This window comes from Zophobas morio, unplaced genomic scaffold (assembly GCF_036711695.1).
Source record: "Zophobas morio isolate AGI-343-1 ecotype UQ-CSIRO unplaced genomic scaffold, CSIRO_AGI_Zmor_V1 ptg000058l, whole genome shotgun sequence".
Classification (NCBI taxonomy): Eukaryota; Metazoa; Arthropoda; class Insecta; order Coleoptera; family Tenebrionidae; genus Zophobas; species Zophobas morio.
The window spans coordinates 4872050-4892689 of NW_026972163.1; the positions used below are offsets into that span (position 1 = coordinate 4872050).

Here is a 20640-nt window from a genome sequence, read left to right on the forward strand (position 1 = left end):
AAACAGTGAGGTCAAAGATCATGTATAGTTTATTATAAAATAATTGACGAGCATCATCAACATTATCACATCTTTCCAGTATTGACCAGTTTTCAGTTAACAAAAGTTCATATAGTAAAGGAAAGTTAGCTTTACGAAAGTTATACATCTTGCAATTATTATTACTAAATTAATTTTTATTCGATGGTGTACTGTATTTAAAGCATATTTCAAGACTCGGATGATGACGGTCTTCAGGTAATAATAAATCATTAGCCCTAACTAAATCACACTTATTATTTAACATAACGAAGTCCAAAAAACGAGAGTTACCATTAGGAACATCATGAAATTGAATCAAGTCAGTCAATTTGAGAAAATTCACAAGAGCTCCAGTTTTTCTATCGTTTAGGTGATTAAGAGTTGAGTAATCTACATATGCCGGAATATTTTCTTAGTCTTACTTCCCAAGCGTAATCTAAAGAAACATTTTAATCTAGTCCATCGGGCGACTTGCTACTTTCACATTTTCTCCATGTGTTATTATCAATTACAAATATATTTTTCTTTTGGACTATATCAACAGAATATAACATTTTAAGATCATAAATCTGTGGTCCTGTGGTTGAAAAATTAAAAAAGGCATCGAGTATTATTACTTGAAGTAATATAGTAATATAGAAGTAGTTTTTTATTAGCTGTAAACACTTCTAGCGCCGCACTGGCTACGACCTTGTGGACCAGATCAAAGCGTCCCGGCTACTCGCCGTAAAACACACCTTACTTCAACTGGGGGATTGCAGCCCTGAGATAGAATTCCGCGTACTGGTTATTATGACCCGTAGAGTACAAAAACATAGGTCACCCGTTTCCATCTGTCTGTCCGTCCGCCGTTCAGGTGAATTTTTGTTAGACAGAATTTTCCGGAACTACCTATTGATTGTTGTCAAATTTTATACTGTTATTATGAACATCATGTAGATGATAAAACGCCAACCAACCTTTATCCAATCATCCCCATCAACAATATGATGGCGTCACCTCAAAATTGTACATAGTAAATGGGTTTTAAATTGTATAATATAACACACAAGTGTAGTTTATGAATCCGGGTTGACTTTTTACGCTAGACATCCAAATTTTTTGTAAAAAAAATAAATTGTATAACAACATTTTGCAATTTAATTTTGTTACTACAAAACCGAATCCTCTGAAATCTTGTAACCGTTTTAAAGTTATCGTAAGTATGGTATGTATATTTTTAAGTAAAATATATTTTCCCAAAAAATTGATGACATCATCTCAAAATTTTGCCGAATATATAAAATATACAAAATATGATGAGTCTATGCTTGTGATTTATCATTCAATTCATATATTTTGGAATTGCTTATACAAAAAAAATGGATCAATGAGTCAATTTATTTTATCAATTAAATCAGGATCTGCAAAATGAATCTGGTTATCTCTCCAAAAATTTGATAACATTATGTCAAAATTTGCAATATGTGATGAGTCTATTATATTTACGATTTATTATTGAATTAGTATTTTTTAGAATTGCTTATACTAGTGTTCCAAAAAAATTAATGAATGAGTCAATTTATTTTATTGAATAAACCAGAATCGATTCACTCCATTTTCCAGAAAATTTAGGAATACCACACTGATATTATTAGTATTAAACTGCACCTACCCAGACTAATATACGATTTGTTTAAAAAAAAGCCGGACAATGACAGAAAGACAAGCGTCAAATTTTTTAATGAATTTCATAGTTTGTTACGGATTCTAGATTCTGAGTTTAAAATATAATGACAAGTGGGACAGTTTATAGAAAGAGATGTTAGGCAACTCACTTTTATATTTTTAATATTTAAGTACAGCCCCTCCAAATCCTCCCTGAAATAATGCATGGAGACAAGTCTTTGTGAGAGACAATTAATGATGATAGGAATTAAATGACAAACTTTGACACTGATTACTGTCATTCATTGTCACTATTGGTCAACATTACATGATAAAAAAATTTGTTGTCCCGCTTTTTTTGAAACCAGTTGCACATATCCTTGCCAAAATGTTGATGACGTCATCGCATAATTTTGTAAAGAAAAAATTCATTCGAAACATAGGCGTAGCACGCTTTTTTACACTTACTTTAGTATTACATTCATATATTTATTTTAACTTAATTTTTCGAAAAAACTGGATGTTTTATTGTACTCCAGGGACGAGGGAAGTTCTGTCGAAATAACCTTCGACTAATTTTTCTTATTGATGCACTAGCACGGCAAAGAGAAAACTGACATCATACTAATAAACTGAAATATGGCACATTACAGGATAAAAGTAGATAAAATAAGATACTTTTATTGATTAGACAAAATATTATTGCTAAGCTATTTTTCTTTAATTAAATTAGGTAATTTGTTTATTAGAACGGTAGCTGCAGCCAATTAGAAAATAAAGTCATTAAACACTTGGTAATTAAAAGTGGATCTGAGGGCAGCTGTTATATTTCGGTTTTAAATTATAATTCTTGTTTATCCTAGGTGGTATTTTTAAAATGGGATATTTATGGAGAGACTTTTATTATAAGCTCGTAAATAAAATCACGTCAAACTTGAAAACACAAAGGATTCGAAGAAAATATCTATTCATCGTTGCAATAACGGATTAGTTGGTATTAATTTGCACAGTTATTTTCAATTTACTGTGCTCAAGAAGCTACGTCGTGAATAACAATGGTCGTTTTGTTGCCTTGAAATAATTGTAATAGTAAGTCTGCTGAACCCAATAAAGAAACAAATATACCGCAATTTGTTATCAACAACTGCACGTAGGTGTACACACTTCATATTCGTTGAATGATTCAACATCATCTTCTTTTCGCCGATTTGCTGTTTATCATGACGTATTTCGTATTTTACATTCAAGACCGCTAGTTCTTAATTTACTCGTAGCCTTTCATGTGTGCATGTTTCACCAATCAAGTGACTTTAAAAAATGTGCATGCAGTGTTGAAAACAAAATGGTAACAGTGACTGAAGTTAAAGGAAATTTTAATACGCCAGAAGTGTCACCGGAGGATACCTTGAGGGTAATTTCTTGTTTTTTATTTTTATCAGCACTTTGATTTAACTTTATGAATGGGGCGCTAATACTAAAAAACTGACCTATCTGCATTGATATGTTATTTTTAGCAACGTGTGATAAATTGAATACCTGATTAATCGAAAATTTGTTTATTTTAAAAACGTTGTATACATTTTGCGATGATACATTTAGAAACAATACATCAAATTCATTAGGCACATGCTGTCAAACAATAGATTACAAATACTAGCTATGTATCTTTTTCAGGAAAATGCTGTTGATGTTTTGTCAGTAGTTACAACTTAGTGATGACCTCAGAATTTTATGCAATAAATGCATAGGGTTTTGAATTTTGATCTGTTAAAATCATGCTAAGAATAAATAGACGCACCTGTGGTTTATGCGGTTAGCTCGCATACAGTTTCTAGGTAAGATCAAAGGAAAAATTAATATTTTCTTTACTTTAAGTTATGTTTGGTAAACTGTTCATAAATTTAGTACGTTCTGTTTCTTATCGGTATCTGGTCGTAATTTGCGAAAATTTAAATTATGATAGTAAAAAATTAATTATATTAATCCACCAACACTGAACGAAATATGTTTTAAGATGATAGCTTGTATAGCCTGATGTATTATATGGTGTTAATGTATAACAAAAATTTAAGTTTCGTTCATAAAATCGAGAGCTTAAAAAATATAAGGAATTTTGTTCGAACTAAAAGAGAAAACAATTTTTGATAAATTATTATCAAACAAATTGCTTATTTTTTGGTATTTTTTGTCATTAAACACTGTTAACTTAAAATTAATTACTCAATATTATTTGACATTTTTGAGTAAAGTAAACTTTTTGACTTCTTGACTGTAAGTTAAGCAGGCATTGTAATATGGTAATATCCAACGAATTGCAGCTTCTACCTTAATGTTTTCCTATCGTTTCATGGCCCCTAGAGTATGAAAAAATATGTCTCCCGTTTCCGTATATCTGTCGTCTGGGTATAGTTTGTCGTTTGTGTCGATTTTTATTAGATTACTATCGGACTGATTGTTGTCAAATTTTGCGTTTCAGGAATATCATGTAGATGGTAAAATCCCAACAAATTTTTCAAAATTCTTCTGATCAGTCGCTTTCGATCCCTGTTAGCTCAAATTTTTTTATTGAACAAATCAAGCGTTCTTCACTTCCTCATAGATTGCTATTATTAATATTATAATCCACCTGTTCCGACTTTATTAACATTTCTTTTAACTTTAGTTCTCAGAAAAAAGATCGTAAAATCAAATTTTATAATTTTTCTCAGAAGCTGCATTTATTGGACTGTACGTATTGTACATACGAAGGTCTAAATAACTTCAAGCACAAGGCTTGCGTTTAAAATAGAATTATCCTAAAAAGTTCTGAAGCAAATTATTATATACTAGTCCCAAAGCTATAAGGTTATATGACCATTATAAAAGTAGTTGACCGCAAATAAATACCCCCTTTGTGTGGTTTGCACTAAGCTTACCGGTTGACAATAAATCGTCTTCTAAACATTTCTTGCTCACATTTAACAGGGCCGGCTTTCAAAGCGAGTAGTTATTTCGGAACCCTCAGCGGCTGCAGGTAGTAAAGAAATAATGGAGTGGTGGATTTACATATTTAGTGAAAGCCGCCCCTGAACGAAACCACAACAGCCGGTCGAGCTGCAGTGGACACGTAATTTACGACCCTAAAACCTTTTCTATTGTAAACAACTTAACTTCGACACAATGGGATCATTTTATGATGTCCATATAACCTTATAGCTTTTGGACTACTATATATCTAGAAACCTGTTTAGCTGTAAGGTATTATGCTGTAAGGTATTGAGATATAAATAATTAAAAATTTGTTTGTATACAACAACACATTTTTTTCTTCAGTGTAACCAGACATAAAATGAAAAATTATCCAGTGTTAGTAATTTAGGGAACAATTGTTTATTGTGATGACATTTGTCGTGTGCGGACGTGTGTCTTTTAGTCTGGGTTTTGTGGAAATATAGTGTTTTCCTGTGCTTTTTTGGCGTCAACACATTTTTGTCACACCAATCACCCGGTGAGTTTGTTCCGACACCGAGAGTTTTTATCTGCTATCAATCTCGTTTTTAACAATTTCTTTGTAATTGGCAAGTGTACTTTTTATTGGTGCCGCTTCGAATTCCTGGTACAATTGCACATTAAACCCAGGAGGGTTTAGTGTGCAATATGGCTATCAAATGTAGGAAGTGTAACAGGAATATTGGAAAAATCGATGATTACATAAACTGTTGTAAAGATTGCGAAGCCAATTATCATATTGTTTGTGTAAACCTTAATAAAGCAGCTTGGAATTCGATGAAAGAGACCGGTCTGTTAAACTCTTGGGGTATGTAGTCCATTTACCCTTAAAACAACGAGTGCAGCTACTGATAAAAATGCATGCGATACGGCCCTAAATGTTTTACTTGCTGATTCGGCGCAAAATCTGCCTGAGGTGTTTAAAAATGTTATTGTAGATTTTAGTCGCATTGTTGTTGATAATTTCTCAATGGTTAGTCAACAAATTACGGACCTAAAACAAGAAAATACATTACTGCATGATAATTTTTCCAAGTTTTGTCAACAAATTACTAATTTAACAAATGAGAATTTGCTGTTACGTGCTGAAGTTCATAAGTTAACCGAAAAACTTCCTGTTGATATGTTGCGTAATATGAAGGAACATGACAATGTTCATTCATATGCAGATACCCTTAAAAAGTGTTCGACAGTTATTGTGAAACCTAAGGATGATAAACAATCTTCTGCAAAAACTAAATCTGATATAATTACAAATATTCATCCGCTGAGTTTTGAGCTTGACATCTCGAAGGTTAAAAATGTTAGAAACGGTGGAGTACTTCTCAAATGTCAGAATCCTAATGAATTGATGAAGATAGCACAGCAAAAAAAACTGGAGGAATCATATGAAATCAGTAATTTAGAAACACTTCAGCCACGTCTACGTATTGCAGGTATTTCCGAGGATATAGGAGAACAACAAATCGTTCCGTTCTTGATCAAACACAATAAGCATATCTTCTTTGATTGTTCGTAGTATAAACTTCATAAATATTCGCCTATAAAAAACTGTACAAATTACTTTCAGATAATGATGTTGATACGTACAAAAGGGCGTTGTCTTTTGGCCATTGTTTAATAGCACTAGACAGTTGTAATATATATGATGCAGTTGATGTAATTCGCTGTTACAAGTGCAACGGTTTTAATCATTCTATCAAAGGATGCAAGAATAAAATCTCATGTCCAAGATGTTCTGGTCCACATGATCTAAAGAGCCGTGAAGCAACGGAAGAGAACCTAAAATGTGTCAACTGCTCTAACATACAAGTCAAAGAAAATCTAAACGATGAAGACATCTTACATGCCTGCTGGGATTATAACAAATGTCGCTTGTATAAACTTACAATTGAGAAGATGAAATCCGATATCTTTGTAGCAGTTTGTAGCAATCATCAGTGTCGTTAAATAATTCTCCTCCAAGTCATACTTCGACAAATTGTAATAATATTGTCTGCTACAATCAGAATGTTAGGGGTCTGAACACAAAACTTAATAGCTTTCTTCTTTCATCTACTGTCGTTCAATACGATTTCATAGCTCTGACAGAAACATGGTTAAATAATAGTGTTAAGGATGGAGAACTTTTCAATTTAAGTGAATTTCAAGTCTTTCGACCAGGTCGTGACTTTTTGTCAGTTAATAGCAAAAAAGGGGGCGGTGTGTTGCTGGGTGTCAAAGCCGAATTGAAAGCTACTAAATTAATAACAATATCATATGTGATAACTTCTCAGAAATTCCAGGTAGTGACATCCTATTCGTTAAAGTGTTGTTTCATTACAAGCCTTTATATGTCTGCGTTACTTTTACATCCCACCTTCCTGCGGCATCAGAGATCGTATGATTTTGTTTGAAGCACTTATGGTGGCGCATCATCTTTATGACGGTGAATTACTCATTTTGGGTGACTTTAATATGCCGGAGATTTTAAGAAACTCGCAGCAAAGCAGGAGTTCTTTTCACACCTCATACTTGTCTTTTACAAACTTCCTTAATTTGAAACAATTTAACTGCATAGTTAATCATATGGGTAGGATGTTAGATGTAGTTTTAAGTAACATTTCATGGCAAGTTGTTAGAGCTAGCGATGTACTTGTTGATGAAGATAAGTTTCATCCAGCTCTTGAGATTACAGGGGATATTACAAGAACTAAAGGTGATATATTTCCTGTTACTGGTTCATCCGGGTATAATTTTAGAAAGACTAATTTTCTTTCGTTATATCATGACATTGCTTCCTCAAACTGGTCCTTCCTTGACACAAGTGTTAGCATTGAAGTTACTGTAGCGAACTTTTACGAAAAATTGAAAGCAATTTTTGACAAACATGTTCCTAAAAAGGCAAGGTCTTTGGGTACATATCCATTTTGGTTTACCAAAGAAATGATATTGCTTAAAAAGCGGAAGCATAAATTTTGGATGAAATTTAAAAAAAATAAAAGACAGGTGGATTACGAGGAATTTAAAAAAATGAGATCCAAGATAAAGTCTTTAAGTTATTCTGCATATAACAACTACATGAACAAACTCAATACAGACATTAAATCTAATCCTAAACGGTTTTGGAGTTACGTAAATTCATTAAATAAAAGGACTTCCATCCCCTCCATCATGTGTATGGACGATGTTTTGGTCTCAGACCCACAAAAAATTGTTCAATCCTTTGCATGATACTTTTCTAGCTCTTTTACAATCACAAGTGGTAATCCAAATTCCACTCCTGTCGATTATTCTCTGAATCCCAATCTTTTATTTGTGAAAAACGATATCTGCGAAGTCTTAAGAGGTCTTACGAGCTATCTCTAAATTGAAATCAAGCTTGACTGCAGGCCCTGATCTAATTCCATCTTTTATTATATCCGACTGCAAAGTGCAAATCATTCTTTGCGCATCCTCTTAAAGCAATATTTAATAAAATACTGTTATCCTGTGTTTTTCCTCCACAATGGAAAATTTCACGTATATGTCCGATTTTTAAAAGTGGAGATCGATCAAATATTAAAAACTACAGGCCGAAAATTAATAATTTTTGCAAAATATTTGAATTTATTTTACATGACATATTATATATAGGCATATTGGTAACATCAGCTTGCATCAGCATGGATTTATGTCCGGAATAAGGTCACCCATAACAAACTTAGTTACCATTACCGAATATCTGTGTGAATCACTTGATAGTAAAAAGCAGGTTGACTTTTTGTATATGGATTACTCTAAAGCATTTGATAGAGTGGATCATGCGGTACTAATAAAAAAAATTGGACCTCTTAGGTTTATCCAAGAATTTGACTACACTCATATTATCATACTTTTCGGAAAGATCTTTTTTTGTTCAATATAATGGATATAAGTCATCTGCGTTTCTGCAACACTCTGGGGTTCCGCAAGGCTCAGTGCTAGGTCCTTTGTTTTTTATTGCCTACATCAATGATTTAACATCAAAGTTACATGTTCCATATTTGCTTTATGCCAGATGACTTGAAAATTTACCATCGAATTGACACCTCGGAGGACTGTCTTAAATTGCAGGAGGGTATTAATGTAATCTTAGACTGGGGACCAAAAAATAATTTATCACTGAATAAAGACAAATGCTTTATTGTATCCTTCTCAATGAAATCGTCAAATATTACGTTTGATTACACTCTTGAAGGTTCGCATATTAAACGAACAGACACATATAAAGACTTAGGCGTTCTGTTTGACAGCAAACTCTCCTTTAAGGATCATGTTAAAAATATTATGTCAGCTGCATACAAAACTTTAGGTTTTGTGATACGTAATGGTAGATATTTATATGATTTAGACACTCTTAGCATATTATATAAAACACTAGTAAGATCTCGTCTCGAATATGCGAACATTGTATGGTCGCCCATCTATAGCGTACACATACCCTCGCTTGAAAACGTGCAAAGAAAGTTTGCAAAATTTCTAGCTTACATGCTAGACGATGAATATCCAGTTAGGGGCTATCCAAATGACCTATTGCTTGAACGAGTTCAAATTCCATCGTTGTCTAGCAGGAGAGGGTATTTCTCTGTCAAATTTTTGTACCAAATCTTTGCTAATCGTATTGATTCTCCAAGTTTGCTATCTAAATTTCGTTTGAATGTCCCGCAGTTTTATTGTCGAAAATTCAGAATATTTGAGTTATTTTCTGCACGAACGAATTTAATGCAATTTTCTCCAATCCAGTGCATGATAAAAAATTACTCTTCTGTCGATGAGCAAATTGATATTTTTTCAACAAACGCTCAAGAGTTAAAATGTATTATTTCGTAAAAAACTTAAGTTAGGCAGTGTTTTATGATTTTGAATAGTTATAGTTGAGTTGGTTTCAGATCATCCCTGTATGGGCTGCAGTAGCTTTTAGCTGCAAGTTGCGATGACCTCCATTTATTAGTTGGCTTTTAATTGGGTTTACACCTGTTAGTCAACTTTACACTAATAATATTAATAATAATTATAATAATAATTGTGAGAAGAACAATGAGGTCGTAGAAATATTATTTTAGGACTTAGCACCGACCTAGAAATTACAGCATACAAATTCTACTAAATTGGGCCTGTCTAATTTGCAGACCACAGTTTATCTTGTAGACTGGAGGCCAAAAATACTGCAATCAAGTCAAAACTCTATATTTACTTATTTCTCAATACGAAGATTGTTGATACAAAATTTCAACCCGTTCGGAGAAACCCTTAAAAACCCGCCCCAAAGCAACCTTGCAGACTGGGGCTTAAAAATACTCTAATCAAGTCAAAATTTGACAACCGCTAGTTTTTCAATACGAGGATTATCGATACAACATTTCAGCCTATTCGAAGAAATCCTCAAAAATCACCCCCAAAACAACCTTGCAGACGGGAGGTTAAAAATGCTTCAATCGAGTCAAAACTCGATATTTCCTAATTTCTCAATACGGAGATTGTCGATACAAAATTTTAACCCGTTTGGAGAAATTGTTGAAAACCACCCCCAAAACAACCTTGTAGACTGGGCCTTAAATATATTATTACCAAGTCGAAACTTAATGTTTACTTTTTACCTATACGAGAAGTGATAATCCAAAAAAAAACAGCCTTTTTTAAGCTGCTCTTAACAAGTACCCCAAAGCAATCTTTCATAATGGATCTTAAAAATACTCCAATTGAGTCGAAAGTTACCACTTGCTGAATTATAATCGTAATCATAATCTTTATTCATGTTATATGTACAAAATACTTACACACATCAAAACACTACACACAATATATAAAAACGCAACAATGAAAAGACTGATAATTATTACACCTCAATCCTGTCAATATTAAATTCAAGATATTCGGAAAATGATAAAACGGATGGATTTTTAGAAACTTTGAAATAAACATTTTAAACGATAGTGCATCTAACTTGCGTACATCAGCTGGCAAATGATTAAAAAATTTCACACAGAAATAATTTGATACAGTTCTTGTTTTACTTATTCTATGATCTCGAGCAACAATGTCATTATTTCCTCGTGTTTCATAACCATGATGTTCTTTCGGTACTGAAAAATCTGTCTCATTGTTTTTTATGTATAATAGACTCTGCAATATATATGCACTTGGTAGTGTAAGTACCCCTAGTTTCTGAAAAAAATTCCTACAATCTGCTCTATAGGGAATACCACAAATTATACGTAAAGCTCTCCGCTGCAATTTGAAGATTACATAACAGAGGTAAGAGTGGCCCCAAACCAACAACGCATATGTTATATGCGTGTCAACAGGTCCGTAGTACGCTGTAATAAGAATTTTTTGTGAGACTTTGTCATCCATACTCCTGAGTAAAAAAATATTGTTTGAGAGTTTTGCTGCCAAAAAGTCAATATGGGATTCCCACGAAAGTTTTCTGTCAATATATACTCCCAAGAATTTTTCCGCTATACTTAACGTGTCATATTTATGATGTGGTCTTAAACTAAAAGTTAAACGTTTACATTTATCATGATTTAGAATTAATTGATTAGCTGTGCACCAAGTGTTTACATTGGATCGAGTAATAGAAAAATGTAACTGTAATTCCTGCAAGTTTGAGCTGGAGGTAATAATTGTCGTGTCATCTGCAAATAAAACAAATGAGCTGATATTTGAACATCGAGGCAAATCATTTATGTAACAAAGAAATTAAATCGGTCCTAATATTGAACCCTGCGGTACTCCTGCAGTAACTTTCCTTTTAGCCGATATATTATTTTCAGTGACAACTACCTGTGACCTATTTGTTAAGTATGAAGTTATTAACTCAACACTTTTTGCATCTAAGCCATATTGTTTCATTTTTTCGATTAAGATGCTGTGGGAAACACAGTCGAAAACTTTCGTGAACTCTAAAAATTCAGTACACGCAAATTCTTTAGCTTCAAAACTCTCATTTATTTTATCGACTAAGGCATTAATTGCTAAAGTAGTGGATCGTTTAGATCTAAACCCGAATTGTGAATTGTTAAAAAGATTATGTTCTTCTAGATGTAAATTCAATTGCCTTTTTAGTACTAGTTCGTAATTTTTTGCAAAAATTGGAAGAATGGAAATAGGTCTAAAATTTTCTGGATTATTTTTGTTACCCTTCTTATAAAGGGAAACAACTTTTGCAACTTTAAAAAAATCTGGAAAAACGCTAGATCTAATGCACATGTTAATTAAATTTGTTAAAGGTCTTTATATATGGTATCGAATGGTAAGTAGTATTTTTTTGTTTATGCCATAGATATCTCTGCCTTTGGTATTCTTTAAATCTGTAATAATGTCGTTTATTTCAATAAAAGAAGCTTCTTTCAAAGAGAAGTTTAAATCCTTATTGTTATTCAAAAATTTTCTATAATCTGTATGACATTTTGGAAGTTTATTTACGATATTCTATGCCAAACTTGTAAAATAATTATTAAACTCATCGGCTGTTAGATCAGTTTTGCAGTTACTTACTTGTTCACGTTGGTTATTATTATTGATAAGCGACTACATTGCTTTAATTGGATTATTCGATTCTGAAATGAATCTGTCATGTGCTTCTTTTTTTGATTTCATTATTTCTGAACGATAATATTGCCTATATTTTTTAATAAATGCTTTTAATTGTTCCGACGGATTCATTCTGTTAAATTCTTCAATGGTGCAAAGAACTTCACGCATATTTTTTAGGTCTTGATTGAACCAATGAATTTTCGATATGTTATCGTTTATTTTAATTTTTTTTGGAAAACAGCGTTCTATGTTGGAAACAATAGTCCTAATGAAATTATAAAACTGTAACTCTACACTATTACTGTTGTGATGAAATACGAAATTTGAGTCTAGATCTTCCATGTATGAATGTAACTTATAGAGTCCGACAGAAGTAATAGGTCTATAGTTTATATATTTTGTTATTTGAGGAAGACTAGGTATACTGCAACTGAAAGAAAGAAAATCATGATCTGAAAAACCAATTTTTATAACTGAAGTTTTAGTTTTTGCAATTGTAAAATTGGTGAATATATTGCCTAAGCAGCTGTTTTTCCTAGTATTATTATTATTTGTTGCTGTTAAACCATAGGAGCTAAAAAAATTCAACATTTCTAAAGCTTTTTTATCAGGTTCATGAAAATGAACATTGAAATCACCTACAATTAGGATATATTTATTTTTTGTCATTAAAATTTGCAAACACGATGACATTGTTCGTAAAATGTTTTTAAATTACCTGAAGGAGGTCGATAAACTGATATCATTACAAAAATAGGGCCTTCAATAGCTGCAATTTCACAGTGGCTTTCTACAGATAATGTATAGACGTTATTGACAGAGCTGAAATATTCTGTTTTATCATTACAACAGTATATGGCTACACCCCCATGGCACGTTATGGATCTACAAAAGAAGGATTTTAACGTAAAATTTTGAAATTTCATCATTATGGAGCCAATGTTCATTAATGCAAATAAAATCTACATTTTTATAGTGTAATACTAAGAATAAAATTATTGTATTCCCAAATTTTCGGGAAAATGAATTGGGTCGTTTTGAATATTGATTTCTTATAATCAATAAAATAACCAAACAATTTACTGACGTATACGGCGTCGGTGTGTAATATCTAGAGAGCGGATTTCTGTCGGGCTAGGCAAGGCCAAACTCGGTACGGCTCGTACGGGATGCGAATTCATTGCGGTTGCGGACTGCACTTCGTTTATTTGAGATTAGAATAACGCTGTTTCGTTGCACTCTGCTGTTAATTCCCGTTCTCATTTACTTAGCCGTTTGATTAATAAATCGTTAATTATATTTATGGAATTAGTACCGATTAAACGTGACGTAGCCCGACAAAAATCCGCTGTCTAGTAATATGAAAGGCAACTGAAAATCGTTTATGTATAAACATTCTTAATTTAAGATGACAAGCGTAACAGCATACGTGAGAGTCAAACAGAGAAACTGTAAACAAAACGACCATCGGTTTTATTGCTTCGACTTCCGCTTATTATATAAAACATTGGGTTTTATTTTAATTCTTGACGGTGAAATTCACAATTGGTTGATTATAAACATGTCTATTCCACATTCGCGGAACCAAGTGAGCGCATAAAACAAATGCAGGTCTGTAATGTTAAAGTCGATGTAAATAAGCGTGCTACCCTTATGTTTCAACCGAGTTTTTCCTTTAACAAATTTTGTGTCTACCAAATTGGGTTGGTTGGGGTGTAATACTAATAAGTGTTGCCTTTAATTTAATAAATAAAATAAATTGACTTCATTAATTTTTTTGAACCACATCTTAAGAAAATCTAAAAAATATGAATGGAATGATAAATCACAAGTACAAACTCATCATATTTTTTGCATTTTAGATAGGATTTATTCAGCAAAATTTAAGGGTGACGTCATCAATTTTTTTAGGAGGGATGAACAAATACATTTTGAACAAAAGTTTACCATGCTTATAATAACTTTAAAATATTCCCAAGATTTCAAAGCATTCGGTTTTGTAATTCCTGATTAAATCGATAAAATAAATTCACGCCTTCATTAATTTTTTTGATTCACCCTGCATATGCAAATCCAAAAATATGAATGGAATGATAAATCACAAGTACAGACTCATCATATTTTGTACATTTTAGATACGATTTATTCGGCAAACTTTTGAGCTGACGTCATCAGTTTTTTGTAGAAGATAACCAAATATATTTTGACTAAAAATTTATTATGCTCTTTATAACCTTAAAACATCTGCAAGATTTCAAAGCATTCGGTTTTGTAGTTCCTGATTAAATCAATAAAATAAATTTACGCATTCATTAATTTTTTTGAGTCACCCTGTATATGCAAATCGAAAAAATTTGAATGGAATGATAAATCACAAGAAGAGACTCACCATATTTTGTACATTTTAGATAGGATTTATTCAGCAAAATTTTGTGGTGACGTCATAAATTTTTTAGGGGGGACGACCAAATACATTTTGATCAAAAATTTACCATGCTTATGATAATTTTAAAATATCTTCAAGATTTCGAAGCATTCGGTTTTGTAGTTCCTGAGTAAATCAGTAAAATAAATTTACGCTTTCATTTATTTTCTTGAATCACCCTGTATATGCAAATCCAAAAAATATGAATGGAGTGATAGATCACAAGTACAGACTGATCATATTTTGTACATTTTAGATATGATTTATTCGGCAAATTTTCGAGCTGACGTCATCAAGTTTTTGGAGGGGATAAGCAAATATATTTTGACTAAACATTTATTATGCTCTTTATAACCTTAAAACATCTGCAAGATGTCAGAGCATTCCGTTTTGTAGTTCCTGATTAAATCAATAAAATATATTTACGCATTCATTAATTTTTTTGAGTCACTCTGTATATGCAAATCCAAAAAATATGGATGGAGTGATAAATGACAAGTACAGACTCATCATATTTTGTACATTTTAGATATGATTTATTCGGCAAACTTTCGAGCTGACGTCATCAAGTTTTTGGAGGGGATAAGCAAATATATTTTGACTAAACATTTATTATGCTCTTTATGACCTTAGAACATCTGCAAGATTTCAGAGCATTCGGTTTTGTAGTTCCTGATTAAATCAGTAAAATAAATTTACGCATTCATTAATTTTTTTGAGTCACCCTGTATATGCAAATCCAAAAAATATGAATGGAGTGATAGATCACAAGTACAGACTCATCATATTTTGTACATTTTAGATATGATTTATTCCACAAACTTTTGAGCTGACGTCATCAAGTTTTTGGAGGGGATAAGCAAATATTTTTTGACTAAAGATTTATGATGCTCTTTATAGCCTTAAAACATCTGCAACATTTCAAAGCATTCTGGTTAGCAGATTAAAAATTAAATTTCAAAATGTTGTTTTATAATTTTGATTTTTTTTCCAAAAATCTGGACGTTTCGGGTGAAAAGTCGATTCAGAGTTGTAAACTACATGTGTAGGACTATGTTATTTTATACAATTGAAAACCCATTTACTATGTACAATTTTGAAGTGACGTCATCGCATTAGTGGTGGGGATGATTAGACAAATTTTGGTTAGCGTTTTACCATCTACATGATATTCTTAATATAAGTACAAAATTTCACAACAATCGGTCGAGTACTTTCGGACTTTCGGAGATTATCTGTCTAATAAAAATCCGGGACGGCAGACGGACAGACGGACGGACAGACGGACAGACGGACGGACAGACGGACGGACAGACGGACGGACAGACGGACGGACAGACGGACGGACAGACGGACGGACAGACGGACGGACAGACGGACAGACAGACGGAAATGGGAGACCTATTTTATTTCTTCGTCTTCTAGGGGTCATGAAAGATCGAGAAAACGTAAAAGTAGAGAGTCGGCCGACGGACTCGATTACAATACTTCCTTTGCTTACGCTCGGGAAGTAAAAATGATTGATAGTTCACATTCATTTAAAGTACAAGTAGCAAAAAAATTGTAGACACATATATATAAAGAGACAGTACATATTTCTAAAGTAGGTGCGCACCATAGAGGTAGAATGAGAGGAGGGAAGAAAGTTTGAAAAAATGCCTGGTACCGCGCTTTCTACCGCGGGTCATAAATGGTTCTTCTAGGTCCTCCGAGAAACGGTTGTTCCAGTGGCGTGCTCGAAAGCGTTTGCGGGATACTAGACATGAAACAAAAATACTTTCATAATAAAGCATATAAAAGCAGCAGCAGCAAATTTACTTGAGTTTTTAATTGGTTAAGATTCGTTGCTACGGTCGTCGTTTTATCTCCATCTTCGCGCAAACCGAGCTAATTCCTACAACAACTGCGGCATCACGTAATGATCTTAATATGCATTGTTAATTATGAAAAATATTGTTTTGTTACCTTTTATAACTTTATTTTAATGCATATACACTGACCGGCAAAAAAACCGGCCACTCTGAAAAATTTCGCAAAACCAAACTTTAAAAATTACTAATTTAATTAGTGATCGTTATTTCATTAAAGAACTATTCACTATTGACACATGCACATGATATATAAATTAGCAAAAAAAGAAGACAAATAAACACAGAATTAAATTTAATTTAACAAAATAACAGAAACAGAGCGACAATTTGAGAGACAGCAAAAGAGCTAAACATACAGCATCGCAGTTAGAGAGAATTCTCAGATGTTGCCGGATATTGAGAATTCATCATTTTTTGGACAATCGTGTGGTTGTGCTGGGCGATGAAAAATATTTTACGTTTGCCTATTCAGAGATGGAAGGATGGATTTTATACAAACAATATAGAAGAAATTACAAATAAAATTAAGTCGAAGGCCAAGTTTGAAGATAAAATTTTGGTTTGATGGGCTATATCTTCGGCTGGCGGTTCAGCACCATTCATTGACCGTATTAGAAGTGACGCGGTCAATACATAACAATATATGGGAACACCATAATAACGACGATGTAATATTTTGACCCGATTTAGCAAGATGCCATTATACTACAATGACCAGGGATTGGTTAGAAAGAAATAATATAAATTTTGTACCTAAGATAATCCCCCCATAGTGCCCTCAGTGCGAACAATCGAAAACAACATTTGGGCAATACTAAGTAGAAAGGTTTACAACAACGGGTGCTAAGCCAATTTAGAAGAACAAATTACCAGAAAGTTAGAGAAATGGACGTGGACAGTTGGACACCATCCAAAGGCTGTATGACGACAATTTTGCGTCGAATTGAATATGTATAACGGATCTTTATCTGTTTTCCCATTAATAATAATTAATTAAGAAATTAGCACTTTTCTGGGTTCTTTTTGAAATTCAAATAAAATTAAGTTTGAGCTTCCTATTATTATTAATTTAAACTTTCTTTCAAAACGTTTTTTTTTTACGTTAGGTTTCTCAGAAATTAAAAATGTCTCTAATTTTTTTTTAAATATCTTTAAGATTTTGTTTCTTAAGAATTTTAAATTTTCTCTTCTGGACACCACTTTGTATTTTTTGACTGATGATGAAAGTTTAATTATACCTCAAAGAGCTCAAAACCAGCATATAGTATGTACTGAATGAACCAAGTTAACAGCGAAAATGACGTGTAAAAACATACCCTAAAATGAGAGACTGGACGAAAAAATGCGGAACTTATGCATTCTTACATAGTAGCAACTGATTATTATCTAACAGCGATAAACATCAAGTCAAATTATCGAAATTCACGTATCTATAACAAATACTCCTATATTCGTCATTTATATATTTTTTAAATTTAAATATTAATAAATTAATTAATAATTAACAATAAAATAATAAAAAAATAAATTAAAAAACTAAATTAAATTTTAATAATAATAGTAGATTGTTTTATTAGGATTAAAAGTGCCATTTTTTGCGACGAGCAAATTTTGCATTTGCGAGGCGGAGCGAAGCGAAGCCGAGCGGATGCAAAATTGCGAGTCAAAAACTGACTTTTAATCCGAATGAAACATACTACTTTTTCGCCAGCCAAAAAGTAAATCTCAAAAATACAAAATATTGATAACAATAATATCGAGCAGAAATGAATCAATCTGCAAAGTAGTCTGGTATCCACGTCGTCAAGGCTTTTTTTGTTTGCTTACATACCATTGTTTTGTGAAAACGTTTGCAGTGTTAATAATGAATCCTGAAGAAGAGTTACCTCCCGATGTGCTAGAAGAAGCACAAAACGTGGTACTGAACTTGTTACCAACAAAATCGCGCGAAGTGTATGAGTGCGCGTATACCCGCTTCATCAAATGGTGCGAAGGGAAAAAGATTCAAACTTATTCTGAGAACGTCCTATTGGTATATTTTTCCGAATTGGCTACAAAAATGAAGTCATCCACACTGTGGTCGCAGTATTCCATGGTGAAAGCAACTTTAAATATAAAAAATGGCATAGAAATCGGAAAGTATTCAAAATTAAAAGCGTTTATAAAGAAACAAGGAGAAGGATACGTTCCAAAGAAATCAAGGGTTTTAACTAATGAACAAATAGAAGTTTTCTTAGACACGGCTCCGGATTTCAAATTCCTGATGATGAAAGTATGTTTATAACCTAATGAAGAGCTTATATTTATTTTACGAATTTTTTTCAGATTGTTGTAATCTTTGGCGTTAGCGGAGCTTGTCGGTGTCACGAACTATTACAAATAAAAACTGAAGATATTGAAAATATTAAAGCAGGTTTATTGGTAAAAATTCCTGATACCAAAACGAAAAAACCCAGATCATTTACGGTTATGGGGGAAAAGTATTTGAAATTTTACGAAAAGTATGTTGCGCTTCGTCCAAAAATGTTTAATGAAGGTCGGTTTTTTATTAAATATGTCGACGGAATGTGCCATCGACAAGTAGTTGGCATTCATAAAATTAGTGGTGTACCCCAAGAAGTAGCCAAATATTTAAAGCTAGAAAACTTTAAAGAATACAGCGGACATTGCCTACGTCGGACTTCTGCCACGCTTTTTGTGGATTCTGGCGGTGATATTACGTCCCTCAAGAGGCACGGTGGGTGGAAATCTGACAGTGTAGCCGAAGGTTACATAGAAGAGTCTCTTAAACACAAAAAAGATGTAGCAAAAAAAATTTTTCGTTTGGAAGAACCAGGTACAAGTAGTGAAACCACAAGTAAAATACATGAAGACGCAACGAATAGGAATGTGAGCGAAGTAAACCTAGAAGAATCAGGTACAAGTAGTGGAACTACGAATAGAATGATCACACGTGAAGACGGAATAAGTAGGAATGTGGGAGCAGTAAACCTGAATTTTGACACTGTGACCAACCAGACAGCAGGAGCGGTAGAAGTGTTAGCGCAAAATATTATTACTGACCGCATGAAAAATGATAATAGTGACGGAAAATCTTTAATCCAAATCAATCGCAGTTGTTCTTATTGTACATTCAATATTAATTTTAAAATTTAAATAATTAATAACAATGTAAGTTAATAATAAAATTGGAAAATATTAATAGCATTTCATTCTCAAAATAAAACAATTGAAAACTTTTTAAGGCTAGGATTAAAAAATAGTATATTATTAGCCAAGGTTGCAGAGCCAAGCATTCTAGACCGAGCGCAAATTAGAACCCGAGACGCGTAGCGTCGAGGGCTCTAAGTGCGAGGTCTAGAAATGGCTTTGCAACCGTGGTTAATATACTATTTTTTTCACTAGTAGAAACCATAAGACAATAAACTGAAAAATAAACGTTCAATTTTTTGACGCAACGTGATTTTGTTTTGATTTCTAATCAAACTTGATCTAAATCTTCAACACAAAGAAAACCGTTTATACTTGTCGCTGAGTTAATCATTTTATCTTCTACCGTCTACCAACTACCATGCGTATACTCAAGTAATGTTTGTAGCACACATTTGTTCATTTTTTAAGAAATAATCACATCAAACATTGCGTACATAACCTCAATTTTTCTTTTTGAACCCGTGGTAGCAAAAGTTGAATTTGCTACCACTAAATGAGTCGACATTTGCATGCGTCCAGGCTGCTAGTGAAAAATAGTATATTATTAGCCAAGGTTGCAGAGCCAAGCATTCTAGACCGAGCGCAAATTAGAACCCGAGACGCGCAGCGTCGAGGGCTCTAAGTGCGAGGTCTAGAAGTGGCTTTGCAACCGTGGTTAATATACTATTTTTTTCACTAGTAGAAACCATAAGACAATAAACTGAAAAATAAACGTTCAATTTTTTGACGCAACGTGATTTTGTTTTGATTCCTAATCAAACTTGATCTAAATCTTCAACACAAAGAAAACCGTTTATACTTGTCGCTGAGTTAATCATTTTATCTTCTACCGTCTACCAACTACCATGCGTATACTCAAGTAATGTTTGTAGCACACATTTGTTCATTTTGTAAGAAATAATCACATCAAACATTGCGTACATAACCTCAATTTTT

General features: G+C 32.9%; 1 protein-coding gene and 1 long non-coding RNA gene across 2 annotated transcripts in view; both read left to right on the plus strand.

Moving 5' to 3' along the window:
* Window positions 1–2705: 2705 nt before the first annotated feature.
* LOC135143315 (uncharacterized) overlaps window positions 2706–20640 on the plus strand; it is a 28955-nt gene continuing 11020 nt past the window's right edge. Inside the window, exon 1 of the long non-coding RNA XR_010282749.1 lies at window positions 2706–3079. This is a non-coding gene — a long non-coding RNA (uncharacterized LOC135143315). The remainder of the gene's footprint in view (window positions 3080–20640) is intronic.
* Window positions 18052–19693, plus strand: LOC135143157 (uncharacterized). Its single transcript, XM_064075022.1, has 2 exons — window positions 18052–18763; window positions 18817–19693. Exons 1-2 carry the CDS (start codon window positions 18356–18358, stop codon window positions 19645–19647), a joined length of 1239 nt encoding a protein of 412 aa, XP_063931092.1. The 5' UTR covers window positions 18052–18355; the 3' UTR covers window positions 19648–19693.